General features: G+C 39.9%; 1 protein-coding gene across 6 annotated transcripts in view; it reads right to left on the reverse strand.

Moving 5' to 3' along the window:
• The window catches only part of TULP4 (TUB like protein 4), a 157633-nt gene that overhangs the window by 111882 nt on the left and 25287 nt on the right, over positions 1-20464 (reverse strand). For all 6 annotated transcript variants that reach the window (XM_083828781.1, XM_083828776.1, XM_083828779.1 and 3 more), the window contains one exon: positions 15942-18230. In XM_083828781.1, coding sequence (XP_083684907.1) covers positions 15942-16193 — 252 coding nt within the window. In that variant the 5' untranslated portion in view covers positions 16194-18230. The remainder of the gene's footprint in view (positions 1-15941; positions 18231-20464) is intronic.

The following is a 20464-nucleotide window of genomic DNA, read 5'->3' on the forward strand; positions in this document are numbered from 1 at the left end:
ACTGCATGCTGTCCTGTCTCAAATTGGAGACATGCAGGCAGCCACAAATTAATTCTAAAAATTGCCAGTTGCAATTGCCAGCAACAAAGCAGACAGCTGCACATACACCTGTTTCTACAACACACCTCAGCACAGCCTTACCAGGCCAAATGCCCCAAACCACAGTTACAGTGAATACCCTAACACCTTGCAAGACTCCTTTCATTGCTTTGCCTCCAGAAAGTCCAGGCAGAAAACTCTGACCCAAACAAATCCATCAGTAAGCAGTGGAAGTCGAGTTGGCACACCAGAAAGTGGAACAGAACTGTTTCAGAAATATCTATGGGCTCTGGAGCTGATGTAATTGAGATGAATCAGACCAGCAAGACAAACAGACACTAATTGCCAACTAAGGCTGAAGAGCTCCTCGAATTCCAAAACGAGAACGGAAACTACCAGGAATACAGGAAAAACGGAATTTGTAAATGCCAAAATGACAGATAAAGTGAAAAAAATACCGTTGACTATTGCTGTTCCATTTTCAAACAGCAGCTTATCAGAAAGCTCTGAAGACTGCGGTGTGTTTCATCACAGCCACAAGCCAGTACCACCGTAATAGTTTTCCGAAGTCTCACATAATACTACCAGTGAAGAACAGGAATTGAGACATGCTAAACTTTAGGTTACATACGAGGGTGTAAAAGACTCTTCCTTTCATCATCCTCCTTTTACACCACACTCCTGGATAGTTGAGCATAGGTAGCATCAATCCTTGTGTTCAAAGCTACAACAAACAGAATGGGGCTTCCTATGGGTATGACAAGTTTTGATTTATGAAGACAGCTTAAGGGCCAAAGAGAGCTTCAATAAAGTCAAAGTTCTGCTTGATGCAGAAATTGCTCCTTTATATACTCTTAGCTATTTTAATTAATGTATGTTTCAAATGAAAACAAGCAACTTACAGCTTTCCCAAGCACACATTTCGCATAAACAGATTTAAAAGGAATGAAGGGAGAACGGCAGAATATGGTAACAACTGAAAACATTAAAATATTTTTAATGCAAAAGGGTGTTATTGCAAGGGGGGAGAGGGAGAGAAAACTACAGGAATGTTACTTGAGAAAAACCAGCAGTGGAACTAAAGATATACTTATTATTATTGCTAACATTAAAATACATACCTAAATAGGGCAAGTGGAAAAAATAACAGTCAGTAAGAATTCCATAAAGCAGCAACTATGCAAAGCAGAAACCAGATGTAGATTGCCAGAAGGTTTAATAAAGGAACAGCATAACGGTCAGGGTGTGTTTGTTTTCAAATGGGTGGATCCTACCAAAAACACCAAGCCACGTGTTAGGCTTTTCTCCAGCCCTCACTAACTGAACCTGCTTTGGGATGACAACTTGGCCCAGGTGAAGTTTGGATTACAGACCTGGCACCAACACAGATTTCATTTAAATGATCTTATAATAGGTAGGGTCTATCCGTGGAGAAATACTTGATTAAAAATAGGATGTTTTAGAGAAGCATTTGTATTTGGTCTTCACTTGTCCATAGCCTTCAGACAGCTACAAAGGGTTTTCTGGGGAAAGAAGAGAAGAAATCAGCAACACCAGAAAAATCCAAAGCCTCCAGAGGAGGCCTCTTTTTCACATTCTAGACCTCATCCTGCAAAACATTTTGGTAGGTGGGTCTTCTGCGCGCAGTGGGTGGGATAAAGGCCCTGATACCATAAATCCAACCAGAGAAAGCAGACCTGTGTTTTGGAAAAGCAGCGTCCTGACTCGTACCAGCACCACAGGCCCCCTCCTTGCAGCCAGCAGTCCCTAGGCAGGCAGAACAACCCAAAGGCAAGGGGCAGGGAGGTGCCAGCCTGCTCCTCATCGCTTACAGGACCAGCGTCCCGCATCGCAAGGCGGCTTCCGGCCGTGTGCAACAACTTGCATCTCTGCCTAACATTTCACCATGCCCTTCTTTTCTTGTCCTTTTCTGGCTGCCTCCACTGCGAGTCTTGTTTCTTTCAACAGAGCTATTTTTATCTGGTTTGGGTCCCTTCCCTTTCACTCTTTTAACCACTACCCGTGTTTTTCCCATTCCTTTGAGTAGCTGGGAACTAATCCCTTTGTGGGTGGTTTGCAAGAGGTCTGTTGACTTTGTCCTTGTGCCCGATTATCTTATTTTTTATTTTTAATCTTGCCTGGTTGTGTTTTATTTGGCAGTTTTATGCAGGGATTTGGTTTTAGTGTTTCATATCTGTTTTAATTCAGCCCATAGATGCCTCACAATAGGAAACTTAAGAAATGAGCTAAAATAAATAAGGATGACATTCAAATGGTTTCACACCACACATGGGCAAGAACAGAGTTGCTGCAATAAAGCATTTCAGTGATAAATGAATTAAAAGACCCAGACAAGAGGTAAACATCCAAAGGCGCCATTATCTAATGCCTTTCATCTGAAAGGACCCTGGAGCACTTTATTATATAGCTTTATAAATAAAAGGAGATCATAAAACAGATTAATATTCTGAAAGATCTACCATGCTATTTGTACTGGAGTTTGTCATACACCCACAGCATTTTACAGCCTTTGGATGTCAGACAGTTCGGCATCCTGGTGACTGAGAGTTCCTGCCGTGGTCATTTCTGCTCTTTAGCTTGACTCAGTCTCTTACCACCGGGGTCCTTCAGTGACAAAAACCCTGCAGAATGGGGGAAGCAAACCCAAATGCTCTGCTACTGTCCAGCTACAGGAACAGCCGGTCTCCAGCGACAGAGCAGCTGCAGCACAGAGCCCTACCATCACACACGCAGTGGCTGGCTCCTGCGGCTGTGTAAGGCACAACACTTCATCCCTGCCAGTGGGAGCAGGGCAGTCACATCTCCTTCGTTAGCACAGCCTTGACAAAGCATGAATGCTAGGGCTCCGCATTCCTAGCACATTCAGCAGAACACAGTAAAGAGCATAGCCTACAGCTCTTTGGTTAGAAAGATCAGACATTGCTGGTCCAGATACATCACACCCCTCATTGCTGCCAACGAGAAGCGTGGTTTAAAATCCCCATCTGATCCCTTGGAACAACGCACTTAAAAATGACAAGTGATAGGAAATTTCAGAACAGATCCCACAGTTATTAGCCTCATCCTAGCCACCCAGAAATGAATAGAAATTGGTGAACAGCCTTCCGTCAAACAATTGTGTGGTTGCCATGATCAGCCTTGTTCCAAAAATTGTCAGCTGATTAAAAAAATCTTGGAAGCAATTTTTATTTCGGAACAGGTCTCTTACTTTCAACTTAAACTATTACTGGCTTGCAGAAATGGAAAATAAAGATCTTCAATTTTATTTCAAGTATTTCAAGGTTTCCCTTCCCTATTTATTTCAAGTAGTGAACAAAGAAAGCAGCCTTTCTTTAAGAAGAATTACAAAGATCAAGAAGATTGAGTAGCATGGTTTTTGAAAAAAATATTTTTTTTAAGTTCAATACTTTCAAATTGGGGGAAAAAAAATCTAACTTTTTCTCTTTATCTGCTTAATTTTTTTCCTCTTCTAAGAAGTAGAAAAAAATAGGCAAAACAGCCGCAAAACAAAATAGAAAGTTGTCACTATCTACAGAGTAGATGAATGTTTTACATAACCCATCATGACCCATTAAAATGAGTACTGGCCATGGGAATAGTTAATTAATAAATAATAACAACCCACCTTTCTCTACTATGGAAAATTATTAGGGAATAATTTCATTTTGCAACAAAGATAGCTAAATCTATACTGACAGAGGCAAGATACCCACAAGCACCACAGCACAGTACAGTGGAATTGTTACTAAAGAACACTTGTCCAAATAATTTGAAAAATTACCCACCATCACATTGGATAGTGAACCCCAAAAAGCCCCCTCCACAACCACTTGGAAACACGAAGAGCATTTAAAAAAAAAATGCTTTACCCACTTTTTAAAGCCTCCTCTACTGCTTGCACACCTATCTGGAAGTTTATGGGCCTCTGCCTCACTCTGGCAATATAAGGGCTTTAAAATGCACCTCCAGCCTTAAGGGTGATTTATTTAACAATAGCAACTGTTTACTCAATAAATTTGCACCCTATGTGTATTCAAAACTCACCTCTGCTGACATTCAAGGTAAGAAGTTATCACTGCAGAGTTAGCATAGTAAAGAAAAAAAGTATACACGCTTTTGTTGTTCCCACAACCAAATCAATCTCTTTGCTATTAAATACAACAGTTCATGCCACTGCATCTGCTTAAGACCACTGAAGACCCTTGTTGAAGAGACGGCATAAGAGACCTGGCCTACATTAATCTACAAAACCTTGATTACTGGTGAGGATGAAGAGCTCAACTTGATTTTCAGTCTAACATGGCATTTGCAGCACTGGTGAGGATGGAGCTAGTTTGTGGTAAACTGTCTGCATTTCTCAGGGGACTCCTGAGTTAGCTGAAAACAAGCAGCTCCTCCCCACATGCTACCTTACGTTCTCCAGCTTCCAGGCCTTCCCAAGGGAGCCACGCTAACGCGCTTCAGATTCAATTACCCATCTCTGATTCGCGCTCTTAATAACCACTGCAGCACATTAAGTACATCACAAAATTTTTAAAGAACACTTTAAGAGTCAAGCTCAACAGGACGAGTTAGATCTAACAACTCTAATGCCGTCAGTATCAGCACTGAACTCGGTTACTAAAACCTCCCATTAGCAAGAACTCTTACACCTCCGCTGGGCGCGATCTGCATCATTGGAATTGTTCTGAAGCTCCGAACAGGTAATTTCGAAGCTGACAGACTTATTGCGACTGAATCATAATAACCTGAATATAAAATACAACTAAAAAAAAATCTCCATACTCTGACTGTTATAAGCCTTAAGTTTCAAGTTTTAAACTTAGCGATGCTATCCATCAAGGAATAGCTCAAAATTAGCTAGATATATGCCACAGAAGCACTGCATTGGTGCCCACGTGCTGTGGGGCCACATATTACTCATGACCAATCTCTGAAGATGAGTCATGAACATTTATTTTAAAATTGGCTTGTGAAATCAGATCCCCAGAAGAATACCAAGATGGAGTGACAAAAGCAAATGCTTTAAGACCAAGAAATGCTGGCTGTGTGGAATGATATAATATCTGGGCATATAAGAAAATTAATTAATTCTTCTTCACAGCTCCAAAGATGTTAAAATCATTACTTCCATTACTCAGAAAATGAGAAATACACCCTGGTTATGGTGAAAAGATCAGCAAGAACCCAATTCTCCACAACATTCAGCTGCCTTGACCGCATGACTTCACGTATCCTCAAGCGGTCCGTGTCCTTCACTGCATATTTATTGATTTTCAAAGCAAATAATACAGAGTTTGTTCAGTAAACCATCCCTCATCTACAAGATACCACCCATGCACTCAATGGATGAGAATTCAAGAAAAAAAGGATGCGGTCAGATAATTAAAAACTGAATCATAATGCATATGTACAAACACAAAAAATGAATTGACATGGTAAATCAACTGCAGATAATTCTGACATTTCATAACTTCTGATAGCTTAATCATCCTGATACACAGTGGATGTCTGACAAATTGTTTAAGCTTTACAAAAGAAAGAAAACCTTCATGTTGCTCCTGACATCCACCATCAATCCACAAAATGACAGGACTGATACTCACTATCTACATTTAACTAACAACTATTAAAGTTGTCATCTCTGGTTTTGATCACTCACTACAGAAGATAAAGCTATTCTGACCATAACTTGATAGCTGTGCACAAAACAAAGGGAATTTGGGACTGCAGAACAATAGGTCCAACTCCAGGGTCTGGCAGAAGGTCTTGTTATAAAAACAGCAGGTTTTTATACTCTATCCCCTCCAGTTATTCCTGTGCCTTACATCCAAACAGTCCCAAACTCCCACCCAACCCTCCAGGTTGCTCTGTTCCCCAGGTCCCACTCATTCCCACCTCTGCGTAAATTCTCAACTCTTTCCCTGTTCTTATGGACGTTGTTATCAGTTAATGAATAATTATAGTTCCCTACATCAAACTGGTTAACATATCCCCTACTTTAATAAAAACAACAAAAATAATAATGGGTGCTCATCACATAAAATTTTCAATTTTCCAACAGTAAACTAATAATATAGGAAATCTTACAACTTCTGGAGAATGAGTGGAAATAATGCTCAAAACCCAAATGCTACCATTATTTGCAACAGTAATTTAAGAACAACATTTTAATAGCAATCTATTTCTAATATTACTAGTAGTATTAGAAAAATCAACCTAAGAAACAAGGCAGCTTTGGTATTAAAAAGTTTTCAGTGTTTTGTCCTGAAGATTACAAACATAAGGACCACAAGAAACTTAAATAACAGCTACCCCAAAATACCAAGTTTAAAATATCTTAAGTGTGTCTTATCATTTTCAGACAGATACACTTGCTATTAAATCTCTCTGCTTTTCAGTACTAAAGCCTCACTCTGAGAAACTGCCTTAATAAAATATCTCAAGTGAAGTAACAAAATGCCTGTTCCTGCACAGTGATAGTTTTCATCTTGGGTATATATATCAAAAAGGTGTTTAGTTTCAGTTGTTATTACCACTGAGTCTTTACGACACTAAAAATGGGCAACTTGTAGGAAAGTAACACTGAAAGTATATGAATGGCTATAGGAAGAGCAGGCATTATTTCCTTCAAAACAAGACAGCCGAGCAAGCAAAATAGAGGAACAGAAAGCTTAGTCCTTTCCTTCTTCACCCTTCAGGCCCTGAGCAGTGAGCTGGCTGAGTATGTACAAAGTGACCACAGGGACTACTGGAACTGTTACCACGATTAACCCAATGAGATTCCAGTTTCATGTAGGGCCTTCAGTAATACACAATAATAAGGTGCCAAAGCCTAATTTGAATGTGTTTAAATCAACAGAATGATGTTATGGACACCGTAACACCTAACAATTTGAATAAGTAGTACTTATTAAAATGACAATGTTCTAATTTGTTAACCCCCCACGTGGATGCATTTCTTCTGTAGTAAGTATTTACAACACAGGAGGACAAATTTTAACCTTAATCTTTCTTAATTTGAAACACCGTTTCATAGAATCATAGAAACACAAGGTTGGAAAGGACCTACAAGATCATCTAGTCCCACTATCCTCATATCACCAGTACTACCCACAAAGCTACTAAATCATATCTAGTCCAGGTGCTTCTTTAACACCGCCAGGGACGGTGACCCCACCACCTCCCTGGGCAGGCTGTTCCAGTGCCTGACCACTCTGAGAGAAACAGTTTTTCCTGATATCTAATCTAAATCTACCTAGGCACAACTTGTGGCCATTTCCTTGAGTCCTATCATTAGTTATCTGGGAGAAGAGGCTGACCCCCTCCTCATCACAACCCCCCTTCAGGAAGTTTTAGAGAGCAATGAGGTCTCCCCTGAGCCTCCTCTTTTCCAGACTAAACAACCCCCAATTCCCTCAGCCGCTCCTCACAGGACTTGTGTTCCCAGGCCCCTCACCAGCTTCGTAGCCCTGCTCTGGACACGCTCCAGGGCCTCGATGTCCTTCTTGTAGTGAGGGGCCCAAAGCTGAACACAGCACTCGAGGTGCGGCCTCACCAGAGCAGAGTACAGGGGGATGATCACCTCCCTGGTCCTGCTGGCTACGCTATTTCTAATACAGGCCAGGAAGACTTCTCATTTCCCTCAAACAAAACCAACATATATATTCTAATATATAATTCTCAATAAACAAGTGCTAAGTTTTTAAAATGTTTATAAATATTGCTAATATTCAAGAGACCCTATGACATGCAGACTTCTCTCACAAGTGGAGTGCAGGGTCTACACTCCCTATTTAGTAAAAGGACTAAGTCTGAAGAAACTGCAGGATATTATTCTGGAAGTAGTAAGAATTCTGGAAATGCAATGAAATTTAAATAAATCCTGTATAGGGTTGATAGCATTCCATGAGAAAAGAGCAATTCCTACTTTAACATCTGTGATCAATGGGGTGTCTGCAGGCAAAAGTAGACTTGTTAAGATGACATACGTGAGAAAGCATTTATCTTATGCACTGCTAAACATAACTTATGCTAACTGCTCACTTTGTACAGTAAAGCAGTCTGTGCCAGTAACGTAACATCAAATGTTCTTCCATTTCATACACTTGCTTCAGTACTGGTCCACTTTGGTCATGAACTATATTCCTGTAACTCATGCTGTAACCAGAACGAGAAGTGACAGGTACTTGCAAACTGCAGCCCTTCTTAGCCACTTAGTCATCCTCTGCATACTTTTAAGGACCTCGTATTTCAGGGAACCACATTTTGAGCATCCAGTCTCAGAAGTAAATACAATTCCTCCCACGGCAACGCATTAATTAAGAAGGTATTTAACCTTATCACTTGAGTGCAGCTGCTGAAAGCACACCTTTCTCATAGGCTCCCAGAATACTTCTGAACCAAGGAGCAAGACATTTCTGAGACTGGTTCTACTCCAGCTACATCTGCGTCTCTCTCCCACACACACGCAGGTACATGCACTCATTTACCCAAGGTAGTGCTGATGTGCTGGCTGCAGATTTATTGGCAATTCTATTTTGTCTGTCCTTGACAGAACAGTTTCTTGCCATCTTATTTTACACACATTTGAGCCAATGCAGTAATTAGGGCACTACTCTCTTGTGACACAATTTCCCTCAGAAGTCAGATCTTCCCCTGCCTACATTTTGCATTTATGACTTCATTTTACCCGGAGCTGCAGATTTATATACCTTACAACAGACTTATGCTCTGCAGCTTCTACAAAAACTGCTTTCCAAGGGGCATGGGTTTTATTGGTCCTTGTGCCATGTGAACAGTTTCTTCCCCTCTTCAGCTGCTTAGCGAGGAATTACCTTCTCAAATTCTGCTTCCCCTGTTAAGTTATCCTCACACCCAACAGCTTTGACTTTCTGCATTTTAATCATCTCTACCATTAATTCCTCATGAGGGTTTTGACTGTGCTCTTCAACTGCTTGACAATTTAGAATATCATCTGGATTTATGCTGAGAAAGATGTTCTCTGCCTCCTCTGGCACATCAGTTTGTTCTTTCATTTTAGCCAAAGTCAAATTGCATCTCTTCATACTTCTACATCTGTATCACTTCCTGCCTGCCTCCAAGAGTTACGGTTTTTGATGTCACTCCACCAGTTTAGAACCAAAGGCTTTCACCTAGATTTACAGACAGCTTTCTGTTGTCTGCAGAGAGCTACCAAAAATGCCAATTGAGGCTCCACCAATGCACATCCTCCACCACCGACCTGAGAACCCTGCTGTTCATCAGGGTGCGTGGTTTAAGCTCCTTCCTGCTGGCATGTCTCTTGAATAGGAATGAATCAACTGTACTTTTGAGTTCCATTACAATCTGACTAGGCTAAACAAAGCTACTATTTTCTTCATTAATAACGTCATCTGTGTAAATTTAATTCCCTTAAAATGCAAAAAAAAAAGGGGGGGGGATGTATAGGGATAGTTTTCCAATACACTCATTTCTCAAATAATTCCAGAGCTGGACTGTCACAATTCTATACTGAAATCTTAAGACTACCAATTCTATTTGAAAATTCACAAACATAAGGTTTCTCAAATAAAGTTAATTATTGTTACTTCCTGTAAAATTTGCTAGACAAACAGATTACTTCTCTTCAAAGAAACTTGTAATGCAAAGAGAATACTGAGAATTCCCTCAGAAATTTTGCACATGTTCATAAAAGACGCTACGAGAGTAGAGATGCTGGTTGCCCAAGGACAAGTGCCTGTATTGTTTTTTGTCTATCCTACTACATTCTGTCTACACTTGACAAGCAATTACTTGGTGCTTTATGTTCAATTATATTGTGAAATGTTTATAGTTTGTAATGGGTATCTTATCTGTTCAGACTATCTGTAATTTGATGAATTCCTCTGGGAACCGTTTAAAGCAAGGCAGTGTCCTTAATGACTATTAAGGCTCAGAAAATCTATCATAAAACCTGATTTCTCCACTATTCAAATGCTCCGCAGATCCTGTACCTATACATATACAAGGCCTTCACAATTACATATTTAGTTGTGACTTTCCTTATTAAGGTGCTCATATACCAAGCTTAGATACGAACACAGCAGTAATCTCACCTCTTTACTATACCTATAGGGTTTCTAATCGTTAAACTTAAAGAAAAGGCTATGAAAGACACTTTTTGCATGCCGTGGAACATATTTAAGCTTCATCAGAAGTCTGATTTAAAATTAATAATTTAAAATACTGGTAAGAAAAAGACTAAGTAATCCTCTTAATGAAGAGGATTAACATGTATTTTAGCTCTTTTAATGCTTGCATTAAGAAATTAAAAGCACACAGCCTAAGCCCACACAGTTCAGAAAAAGTTGTAATAAAGGAGCCTGCATAAAATCTCAGTGTTTGTCCTTTCTGCCTGGCAACATTAGTCACAAAGCAAAAAGTTAACAGAACCAACCCAGTCAGGCACAGGACCCGTTCTCCTGCCGGTCCCTTCTCACAGAAGCACCAATTCTGCCTCTCTCTGCAGCACTATATATATATTTTTTTTTGTGGCTACAACCATTTGAGGACAGAGGAAGGGCATGGTTTGTAGACAGATTTCACAACTTTTATTGTATTAGCTAGCAGTGTTGTAAAAACCAGGCAAGCTTTCAGAAATACAAGCGCTTGTATGCCCAAAAGCATACCTTACTTTTCCAATTACACCAGCTTGCCTTAACAAAAAGATAGTAATTCTGCCTACAAGCCTTGTCCTGTCTTCTCTGTGCAGTGTCAGGAAAGCAGAAGAGAAGATCTGCAGTACCACTGCAGTTTACATCAGCATGTGCCTTGTACCAACGAGGCGCCTATAGCCAAAAGGCATCATTACGGCATCTCTCTACCTCAAGATTTCTTAAGCGTTCACAAATAGCAGCTGTTCCAGACGTGTCTGAGGACAGCGACTGATACGAGGTACCCATGCTGTCGGCTCACAAGTCAAATCCTTTTTTTTCTAACCATAACAGAAATCACACTTAAGATTCAAATGCAAGTTACAATTAAAGCAAAGTTCTGTGTTGTTTTTTTTTTTAAATCTGTATTTTTTCCTATGTTCTTACCAGTAACACTACAAACCAACAAACACTGCTGAGAAGGTTTATTTGTTGGTTTTGGTTTTAATGGACTTGCAGAAAGAGCCTGCTCTGCCAGAATTGCTCTGAACTTTCACACGCAACCCCCAAAAGGTTGGCAGACTAAAGGAAAGCTTTCTTTGTAATACAGGAAAAAAAGGATTTGTAACCTCCTTCCACTCTAAAACAAAACCAAACCAAGAACTGTCCAGAGACTTCCATAACAAAAGTAGTATGAGAAGCAGCATTTATTGAATACTTTTTGAAAGGACAGTGTTCCTTTGAAAAGCTGTAACTAAAAATAATTCATTTGACACCTTAGCTGAGATACATTTACATCCCTTTTCACTTCCAAATCCTGTGCTAAACAAAACAGGGTGGTTTTTTTTTTTTTCTGCAGCTACAGTCATGCACTTGGACACTCCAAGAAAGTCAAATAAATGAGCACTTCACTTTATGTTTACAGTAAAAATCGTTATGCATACTCGCTAATGTATTCAGCATGTTACTTAATTCACTGGATCAGAATTTGCATATCCTTGCACTACTTGGTAATGTTTCAGTCCAGCAATTAGCATACTGAATCTTACTAAATACATCAAAAATGACTTTTTAGTTCGCACAATGAAAAATATACACCTGCAAAACATTTTAAAATACTAATGATTAAGAAACATCAAGTGCCATAGAACCATTAGCATCTTAATACACTAGACACAACAGAATCTATTAAAATAAATGCCTACAAGTGCACCATCCAACCAATTTGATTTGCAGGCATCTTGTAAATCTTTCACTGGGAGAGAAGATCCCTGTAAAGCTAATTGATGTCTACAGAGGATAAGGTGTAGGGTGTTTTTTCTTTTAATCATCTTTCACAGACTTCCTTGGAAATAGCTCCCCTGAGACCTCAGGATGGACCAGATGGTATTGTAAAAAATTATTCAGCCTTCAGAACCTACTGGTCACACCAGGTGAAACCCTGACCTTGCTGAAATGACCAGGTATTTTGCATTTAATCTGTAATTTACTACAGAGTCAGAAAAGGAAAGTACTCAAGTACTTTTCTAACGCTGTTTCCCAATACAGTCAAGAGAAGCCATGTGAGGTCAAAATCAGAGACTTCTACACATCACTCCAATTCCTGCACAGCATTGCGTTTACACACGCAGGGAAGGGGAAGGAATATTTTAGGCCACCACACCTCAGCAGCTCCCTGGCTGCCTTGTGGTACAAGGGCACATCTCCCCGACTTCTAGCCTTTCTCCCACGCTTAAGAAACCCCCAGACCAGCAGCCTCCACCAGTCTCTTCTCAGAGGCCAAGGGAATTGCTCCAGAGCCAAACAGAACCGTGCACCTCCGCGGCCTTTCCCACCTGCTCCATCCACTGTGTGCCCCAAGACACGTCCCCTGCCACGGCCAGGGACGGGAGGTGCTTGCTCCTACCACACATGAAACAGCTGCATGGCACACGTTTCTCCTTCCTTCTGCACCACAGTTACCTCTGCCTTTGATACACATCAATTTTAATTGTTAGAATGCTTACCCTTACGTTAATGAGAATCAGGGTTATAAATATATTTTTTTTTTAATTAAAAGGGATCTGTCACAAAATGTGCTATTTTCACTTCCTGCCATAGAACAAATGGAATATGCTTATTTTTATCCTTTGTTCTCCCTAGAAACTACAGAAACATCAGGCTGTTAATTAAAGTAATATAGCAGCCACTTCCTAGCTTCCAATTCTAATAACCAACCTTGAAGCAAATGAAAAAAACAACCTTGGCTCAAACTACCAAGCATTTCAGTCGCAATTACTGTCCGATGCGATGAATCATGCGAATGCACCACTGCAACATGCCTGTCAGTAACGCAGTCCTAGGGATTCTTCATTCCCATTTGTTCTGATATGTCTGTACCAGCATGCCTATAGCAGAAAAGGAGCTGTGTACCAAAAGGTTTCAGTGAATCTTTTCAGCAACCATAAAAACATCACAGAAATACATGACTAGCACCCACCTTCACAACCTGCTTAAACACAGGCTCATGTTCTTGCCCCTAAGCAGTGCTGCTTTTACCTTTTCAAGATTTTCACCCTAGAACTGAAATATGATGTACTGCTCTGCCCACAGCATATTACTAATTATACCCCAAACGGAAAGCATTTAGCTTCTGTGTTTTCACCTCTCCTGCTTGTTCATTACCGCATTTGATTCTTTATAATTGAATGCATACTAATATTAAAGCAGCAATGTATGTCAGAAAAAGCAAAAAACTTTACTTGTCACACTAACTTTATCCCAAAGAAAAATGTGCAGATGTATAAATCATTTCTGAGAACAAGACAACACAATGCAATCCCGCAAGCGGTCATTGAAATACACAGGCACTTACATTTTTAAGTCAAAGACACCCTTTGGGCATTTTCTGTACAACAAACGCAACTTTAGTCAGACACATACACCAGGACACGCTTGTAAAATTAGCATTTTTCAATGCATGAGGTGATACACAAAAGACAAGGTTGCTGTTGGCTTCCTATTAAGATGAGAAGGGAAAATAAAAACATGTACTATACTACTTAAGCAAACATCTGCAATAAGTGCTGTTCAACACTTTATTTAAAGAATTTTTCAACAGATCGTTTCTTTAGAAAACATCTTTCCTTCTATAACTATCCTCTTGTACATTCCACTATTTACCTCTAAGTAGTACCAACCCTTGCATTTCAGTTTCATTCCTAGGAAAACCAGTAGGATTATTCCATAAGAGACAGGACAACACTCAGTAAGCCTGGTGAAAAGTATTTTATAATGCATCGTCTCGCATTACTACACCAATGCCCAAAAAGTACCGCAGCAGGAAAATCTGACAGCAGCCACAGACTCACCACAAAGCTAGCTGCTCTAAAAGCCATTTCCCTTCTTCCTTAGGTAGGGCACATTTTTGACACCACCACAGCAGCCTTGTACAGAGAAGTGAATGACCAGAATAGAGACCACCAATTCTTACATTTTCTGCTACCAGAAAGACTGTTTACAGAAACACAACCCTTTTTATTTATGACAAGCTTGACTCAGCACAATTTAAGAGCCCAAATCAGGGAAAAAAAAAATCACACATTTTAATTTCATTTGAGATTCTTGTGCCAATCACTGTGAGGGGAAAGGATGCACAAACAGCACAGCTCAATATACACAGCAATGATGCAGCGACCCAGAAAGAGAATCTCATGGCCGATCGCATTAAGTAAAGCAAAACTAGCCCAAACCAAAGGGCAGCATGCACATCAGCATCTTTTTCACTTAACTGGCACGTACTTAAGCCTACCCTTGTATTTTCACATTCTGCAACAAGATTTCACGTTCCCATGAACAGCACTTCCTCTGTTGTTTCCAATACACATATTATGCAAAAGCAGAAAAATAGGTGCCCAGTTCACAGAATAGTTAGAGAAGAAAATAAGGAGAAATGAAAATGTGATCTTTGCATTTCGCATTTCAAAAACAAAATCAAATCTGCAACTGAAAGTTCTACTGAGAACACAAGGTGGCCCAGAGCAGACTGCTTGATTAAAACACAGCTCCTCCCTTCAGGAAGAGGCGCATTCAAGTTTTTTTGATTGTATTCCATACAAATATGTACATGAGTCTGTCTCTCATCTATAAACATAATCTATGTAACATACAATACACCCCAGTCTATACATACCTGTGTACAAAGTGTGTGCAAGTAGTTATTTAAGACTAAATAATTATGCCTCACTGCTTTATTCCTTAAAAACTGGATCTTCATTGGTATTAACACAAGAACCAAACCCATCCACCCCTCAATCTTAGGTGCTACTTATGTCAAAAGGGCAACATGTGTTACAGTCAAACAAATAAGTAGCACAAAAGACAAGAAAAAGAGCATTGTATCTTTGGTTTTAACTTCAGAACATATGACATTATTCCTCCTGCAGATCTAGGAGCAAAGCTTTGATACAGACAAACTCTTTTCGAAGAGCATATCCAATGCAAACGTAGCTTAACTAAAACACACGCTTAACACAACAAGAAAAGAATTCTTACACCTGCCCTTAACAGCCTGCACACTACTGGGCATCCTTGACACTTCCCTTGAAGCGTTATGCAGAGAAACAGATAGGTGCCTGGAAGACAATAAAGCACTGCTGAAATACCAGCTTCTACCAACAGATTTACCCCTTTCAGAAAAAATACACTGAAGAGGTTTTGTATCATTGTAATCAGGACAATGCCTTGCATCCTGAAGTTACAGTATTGTACTGCAGGGCACCTTGTCATTTTTCTGGTATGTCCCATTTGTTCCATTTACTAACAAACTTAAATTTTCCTGCAGGTGACAGCTACGACGACACTGCCGCCTGCTGCAGGACAGTCTGGTATGCAGTTTCTGAAAACTGGCAGGCTATATCTGAGCTCCTCTCTCACCCCTCTGCCTTTCCATTACTCTTCGAAGCCAGACTTTAATGTTATGCAAAAGCAGTCAGCTATCACAGTTTTTAATGCTCTTAAATGCATTTGTCGAGTTTGCCTGGAAATTGGGCAAACTCCAGACCTGCTTCCAAAGAACATCCTCACCATAAGCCTCAAGCTTTTCAATCTATCAAAAAAACCTCCAAACACATTTGGATTAGTCCTGAGCCTCCTCCATACTCCTCCCCTACCAGGTTACAAGCAGAAATGCTCTACAAGAATTACTGCTATTATTTCCAAAGCCAGCTCCAAGCTCGATCGTTAAATCGTAACACACGGTTTGCTTACCTCGCTGTTGTGGCCCCTCAAATTGAAGTTGATTCTCTGAGGGGTGTTCCGGTCCCTCCTGCAATGGCTGGAAGTAAAAGTGACGCCTACAACTCCTCTGCCATTGCCTGTTGCCAACCAGCCTTCCTCATAGTACCGCCTCCTGCACACGGGCTTCTCCTTCTCACTTTTGGGAACTCTCCCTTTCCAGGAGAGGCAGAGGATGTTGGAATCGCTGCAAAGAACAGGCCCATGTTCCACTGCTGCATACATGCTTTTTAAATATTTTATTTTTTGACATAAGAAAGTGATGTGTCTAGTGCACAAAATTTAAATCAATTTATTTTTTTTTTTATTGATAAGACTGACCTGGGATAGATCATTGAAAGGGAGGAGGATGGGGTCAGTGTTTATAAATATCCACCAAATGCATAGTGAAAAATTCCTCTATAAAAGATGATGGCAGTTGGCTAAGAAAAAGTAACGCTTAAAAAAAAAATTCAGGTTCATTTTTGTTTTCGAGTCTGTAGAGTGAGGGTGCACTTATCCTTTGGAGAAACAGCTACTTCATAAGAGGCGCTCAAGAAATGGTTAAGTCATCTTTTTGCTCAACTTGATATAATCTTTATACAGCCTGAGATTCCAGTTTAGCGTAATGCAATTCCAGAGACAAAGAGTTGCAAATGTGTAGGTTTCAAGTAACTTAAGGCTTTTAAGATTTCCTCCAGTCAGATTTTCTTCAAAAGTTCAGTTGCAGAAATTTAAACACACGCACATACATATATATGTATATATATGACATTCATCTTTTCCAAGCTGCCCTCTGGCATATCTTTTCCATCTGATGTATTTCTGCTGCTAAAGCTGAAAGAGATTGCATAAAGGGAAAAAAAGGCACACAAACCGTGCGAAACAACAGACCCAAACTTGTGCAGGCACTGGTGTGCCAGGCCAGATGTGAAATCCCTCTTGAGCTGCTCGTTGGACTCAAAAGTTTTTGCAATCCAAAGCCAATCCAATTTTCATTGCAGCACTTTTTTTCCACCAGAGACCCAACACAGCCTGAACTGTTTATCACGCTATCTTGCCTGCTTTCCCACTTTTTGCCGCCACACACGAATGAAAAAGAAACCCCCTCTTCATTTATAGTGGAATCAAAAACACTCTAAAGCTTTTAGCTTTCAAAGCAGGTAAGTTTGCCTCAGGTGAACCATGAAGTTGTCTCTCGTCCAAAACAGGCTAAAATGTCAAGCTCGTTTTCCTTTACTTTTCCCTTTTTTTCTGCTACAAGGAATCACAGACTTTTCATCCTACTGTAAAAAACAAATGCCAGAATTAAAGCACATCAAGTAAGCGCTCTTTCAAAATCTTCTAAAATTCAAGGAAGGAAGAAATATAATCATCTAAAAAAGAAAAAGAAGCAGCATTAAAAATCTGACTTCCTGGTTTCACTATTTCTCTAGGTATTCTCCTTGCTTGTTTGATCGGATCTTTCCTTCTTGATGCTTGTCTACAGCACAGATTCATAGTTCCAGACACAACATTTGCAGCTGTACAAGAAGGAAACATATGAAGTATTCCAATCGTTTTATTTGAGTAACATTTATGAGCTCAATCAATTAGTATTTATACCACACTAAGTGAAAAGAGGAAAAAGGAGAGGGAGAAAGAATATGCAAGGCGATGAGCTGGTTAACTCAAGAAGGATGACGAGGTTTGCTCAGTTCAATGCCCAGACTTGTCCCATAGTTCCTCAACTTACTTACTTCCAGTCATCATTACTCAACATGTGGTCACGATTTATTAGTCCATTCACAAACTACTGAGGCCAAAGCAAAATGTGCCAAAGATCATACATTATTCCTCTGCAATAACAAAATCAGTTTCCTCTGCCCTCGGTATTCTTCTGTTTCCCTCACAGTTATTGATTTAGATTGTGGAGGTATTTATTAGGCCTTTTCAGTGTGTAGCGTGTTTTTTCTTCCTCTTCTTGCAAACTTTTTTCACCCGTGAAGACCATGGGGAAAGCTGAACATTACTGGCAGGTGTCTTTCCATGGGTTGCCGATTCCTGTGCTGGAAAGGTGCTCCATCTGGTTCTTAAATTAATTTTCATCAATTGCAAAGCTCTCAGGAATACGCAAGAGTAAGTCTATGTGATGACAAGGACATGTGCGTTTTCATGTACATGCAGTACACACCAGCTCAATCAATCTGGTACTCAGAGCTGCATCTGCCTTCTCAGCTTAGCTGTGGTAATCTTGTAAGACGCCCGACATTCAAAGCTTGAGATCCCTGTGTTCTTCCAATTCTGAAAGACAAAACACACACACATACACACACAAGAAAAAGAAAAAAGTGAAAAAATAAGAAAAAAGCCACAAAACAACTTTCATTACTGTCACAGTAGTTCCTGCATCTCTAAGAATTATGTTTAAGGATTTTATATAGGGCTCCTATAAAATATATATGTTGTATATAGATACACGCAATATTCAGACACACAGTACGATATTTTCTTTTTCACAATTGATATGTATAACTAATGAAATGTATCCAGGAAGGATACACTATGAAAAAATTTTGTTGGCCACAGTCACTGGGGAAAACTCTTAGGAAATGATTGCAACTTTGTGGGGCAAGGGTCGGGAAGGGAGGTGACAGCGGCAGAACAGATGCAGAGTTAGATCCCAAGAGACAAAACCAGGATCACAGACTGGCTGGGACCTCTGGAGGCCATCTGGTCCAACCCTCTGCTCAAGCAGGGCCACCCAGAGCCCGCTGCCCAGGACCACATCCAGGCAGCTTTTGAAGATTTCTAAGAAATTCTCTGTAACATCTGTAACATGCCCAGAGATTTTGTAACATCTCTGAACAACTTGTGCCAATGTTTGATAACCGTACCCTCACAGTAAAGTGCCTCCTTATGTTCAGGAGAAGCCTCCTGTGCTCCAGCTGGTGCACACTGCCTTTTATCCCAGCACTGGGCACCACCAAAAAGAGCCGGGCTCCATCCTCACTGCACCTTTCCTTCAGGTATTTATAGACATGGATCAGATTCCCCGCCCCCCAAGACTTTTCTCCTCCAGTCTGAACAGTCCTGGCCCTCCCAGCCATTTTTCATATAACAGATGCTCCAAACCACGAGGAAGTGTGTTAAAAGTAACAGTCCCGAAAGAATAAAGCAATCATCTGTCTTTGTATTACTGCTTTCAGGAAGTCTAAGGTGCTACAAAATTAAAGCCTAGATGTTTGAATAAATACAGATGGACTTTAAAGACTACTCAAATCCTACTTAATTCTCCATTTGAAAAAGTGGAAAAAATTACCCCAATTCTGTTTATATGTAAAGCGTATAACTAGAGTAAAAGAGATCAAACAAAAAGGTGCCCAGGATATTCCAGAGATATATCTGAAGTGCAAATGAACAGTTACTACATCTATACAGATGCTGCTAAAGGGAACTCATTTAAATTAAGAATTGCATTTGTTACATTCATTGGAACTGTAAAAATGGTCTTGTCTATACTACATATAACACTATTAATCTCACCTTTTGAGTAGCTAACTATTTTCCAGTTTAGCATAGATGTACCAATAATAATTTAATAAATAAACATGGATGGATAGGTAGATAACAAGGCAAGGCCATAAGATGGTTTACAAAACAATTTGGCTAGCAAACTTATCAGGAAAACTATCCATGAGGTTTAGGTTAGTCGTTTCAGACTTTTCAGCATTACAACTAGCCAAGATTTAAAAACAATAGTTGTTACCTTTTTCCCCCCCCCATCATACCATGAGGATGATATAAGAAATGCTATGTAGATTTCCCAGATCTATGGTGCTTTTCAATTGCATTCCAAAGACAGTTCATATTACAGAAAAATCAGAAAAAACTTTCAGAACGCAACAGTTTGAAGAAGAAAAACTGCATTTATCCTATGAACAAACTTGATCCTGTACCTGGAAAATCAGAGCTATTATTTCCATACCCACTGGCGTGTTCCTCCTGAACAGATTTGCATTCAGGAGTAAACATTTTATAATACCAGCATCTATATTATGATGCAAGCTTTATCCTACTGAGACAACAACACTTTTTATTAAGAAGTCTCCGAAACATCAGTAAGAGCAGTATGAGTTAAGTAAACAGAAATGTTTGAACTGTGAAAGTACCGTAACTTCAAGCGGACTTTAAAATACAACTGTAGATCCAGTGGCTTTGCACAACCTCTGAATGCAATTTCTGTCCTCAATCACTGCGTAGAAAATCAACAAGTTTGAGAAAAGGACCCTTCTACATGTTGGCCAGCAGATTTCTCTCATCTGAGTCTCATTTGCCGTCACTTTCAGGATTAGAGAAACCAAAGGCTTCTCTTCTTAAAAATACTCTTAACTGCATCAGGAAAGCTGGACAGGCAGAGATGACAAAATCTAAGTACAAAAGGAATAAACTCAGCTATTATTCAAATATCTTTCTCTCCAGGTATACCTTTCTCCTGCCTACAAGACAGGACATTTGTTTAGATCAGTGAGGGCCAA

The sequence above is a fragment of the Anser anser genome (assembly GCF_964211835.1).
Source record: "Anser anser genome assembly, chromosome: 3".
NCBI classification, from domain to species: Eukaryota; Metazoa; Chordata; class Aves; order Anseriformes; family Anatidae; genus Anser; species Anser anser.